Source organism: Diaphorina citri, unplaced genomic scaffold, assembly GCF_000475195.1.
Source record: "Diaphorina citri unplaced genomic scaffold, Diaci psyllid genome assembly version 1.1 scaffold4543, whole genome shotgun sequence".
NCBI lineage: Eukaryota > Metazoa > Arthropoda > Insecta > Hemiptera > Psyllidae > Diaphorina > Diaphorina citri.
This window is the reverse complement of record NW_007381941.1, coordinates 9889-11873: the sequence shown is the minus strand read 5'-3', so window position 1 is coordinate 11873 and position 1985 is coordinate 9889. Positions and strand designations below refer to the sequence as shown.

Genomic DNA, 1985 nt, shown 5'->3' with positions numbered 1-1985 from the left:
TTCATTCAACAAATATGAAATTGCCCTCACACTTACCTTGTCTATCTTGAACGGATTTCCGAACATGTGTTGTCTGACTGGTGTGGACTCAACTTCACGTAAAGGTGCGGCCATACGCTTCAAATACTCCTGATAGTTACCCATCTGAGATATGGGCATCGTGTGAATGTAATCTGTATGGGGAGATAGAGAGGAAATTATGCTTTTAACGTGGACATTGTTTGTAGTAATGAGTACATATGAACAGTAGTACATAAGATGATCTAGAAATAAAACCTTGTGGGTGTATCCAAAGTTCCTTGTGTATTTTACGCACGTTTAAATGTTTCAAGTTTATGTGAATGTAATCTGTATGGGGAGATAGAGAGGAAATTATGCTTTTAACGTGGACATTGTTTGTAGTAATGAGTACATATGAACAGTACCTAGTACATAAGATGATCTAGAAATAAAACCTTGTCGGTGTATCCAAAGTTCCTTGTGTATTTTACGCACGTTTAAATGTTTCAAGTTTCAATAGCACATGAAGATGCGAGTTTTTCTCTGTGGAGCGTGGGCGTGTAAATGCTTGCTTCCCTTCGATTTCCGACAGCCTTTCGATAGCAAATATTTCAACGGGTCACATTCTAGTGTTCAAGTATTAACCCAGCACCTAAATGGGAAGTATTGTGTCTCCTATCGCCCATCTGATGAGGGGCATACTACGGGATACGGGATGTTTCAATAGCACATGAAGATGCGAGTTTTTCTCTGTGGAGCGTGGGCGTGTAAATGCTTGCTTCCCTTCGATTTCCGACAGCCTTTCCATAGCAAATATTTCAACGGGTCACCTTCTAGTGTTCGAGTGTTCACCCAGCACCTGAATGGAAAGTATTGTGTCTCCTATCGCCCATCTGATGAGGGGCATACTACGGGATGGACATGTTATGACACAGACCACACGAGTCTACTCACCTTCATCCAACAGTTTCATTTGTGTGACCTGAGGTTGCAGGAAATTGGCCCTCATTCTAACTACTTGATCCAATAGATGTCGTCTCTGTATATCGAATGGATTTCTATAGGACATAGAACCAGGATGATATTTCCTTGTACGTTCTACTCCTACTACAAACCCTCCGAACTCACTCAACTGTTCCTTGAGTGAAGAGAATTTATCTGCAAGTAGAAGAGAAATGATTAACAAAAAGAATTTCTAAAGTTTTAGTAAAAAAAGAAAAAAAAATCGTTATGTAAGCAAGTAACCTAATAATTTCTAAACTAAACGAAATCTTACGTATGAAACAATGAAGAAAAGGAAAAAAGTTTGACCTTGAAAAAATAATGTAAAAAGTAAGAAGTTTTTATTTAATAAAAAGGTTTTGCCCTCAACGGAGTTACTTTGGCATAGTATTATGTTACGTACATGTTAGGCTCAATCCCCGAATTCGCTCAATGAGCGAAAAAATAGCTCACTCCGCGGAGTTAAAAATCTGGTGTGAACATCACACGACTTTCCTTATCCTATTGAATGATGCTTATTTTTATGCATAGCACCCCCTGTTCCTACTGGAGTGCTACTGCCGCTATTGCGGTTGTTCTGAAATGACGACAAAATTATTTAACACAAAGATGAGAAAAAAAAACACGTGATTTTATTATTACGTAAACTTTGGATTTTTTTTCTTAACCGTTTAGTCAGTATAGCTGAAAACCGCCAAAAAACGGTCGAAATCTGCCCAAAAGCGGTCAAAATACCGCCAAGAGCAGCAACCATCTCAACCAAACGTTTTGTGTTGCATCCTTGTCACATTTGTAAACTACATACCAAATTTCAAGTCTCTAGCTTATACCGTTCCCGAGATATTGTTAAATTACACCGAAAACCGCCAAAAAGCAGTAAAATGCCGCCAAGCGTTACACCGGTCTTAACCAAAAGTTTCGTGTCGCATCCTTGTCACATTTGACAACTACATACCAAATTTCAAGTCTCTAGCTCATACCGT

The 1985-nt window shown here is 38.9% G+C and overlaps 1 protein-coding gene across 1 annotated transcript; it reads right to left on the bottom strand.

Moving 5' to 3' along the window:
• Positions 1-36: 36 nt before the first annotated feature.
• LOC113472271 (integrator complex subunit 6-like) lies at positions 37-1173 on the bottom strand (the record flags this gene model as incomplete). The annotated part of the gene is made up of 2 exons (XM_026831941.1): positions 955-1173; positions 37-173 (listed from the first exon to the last, which is right to left on the bottom strand). Coding segments are annotated over exons 1-2 (252 nt in total), but the record flags the coding sequence as incomplete, so codon positions are not given.
• Positions 1174-1985: the final 812 nt, after the last annotated feature.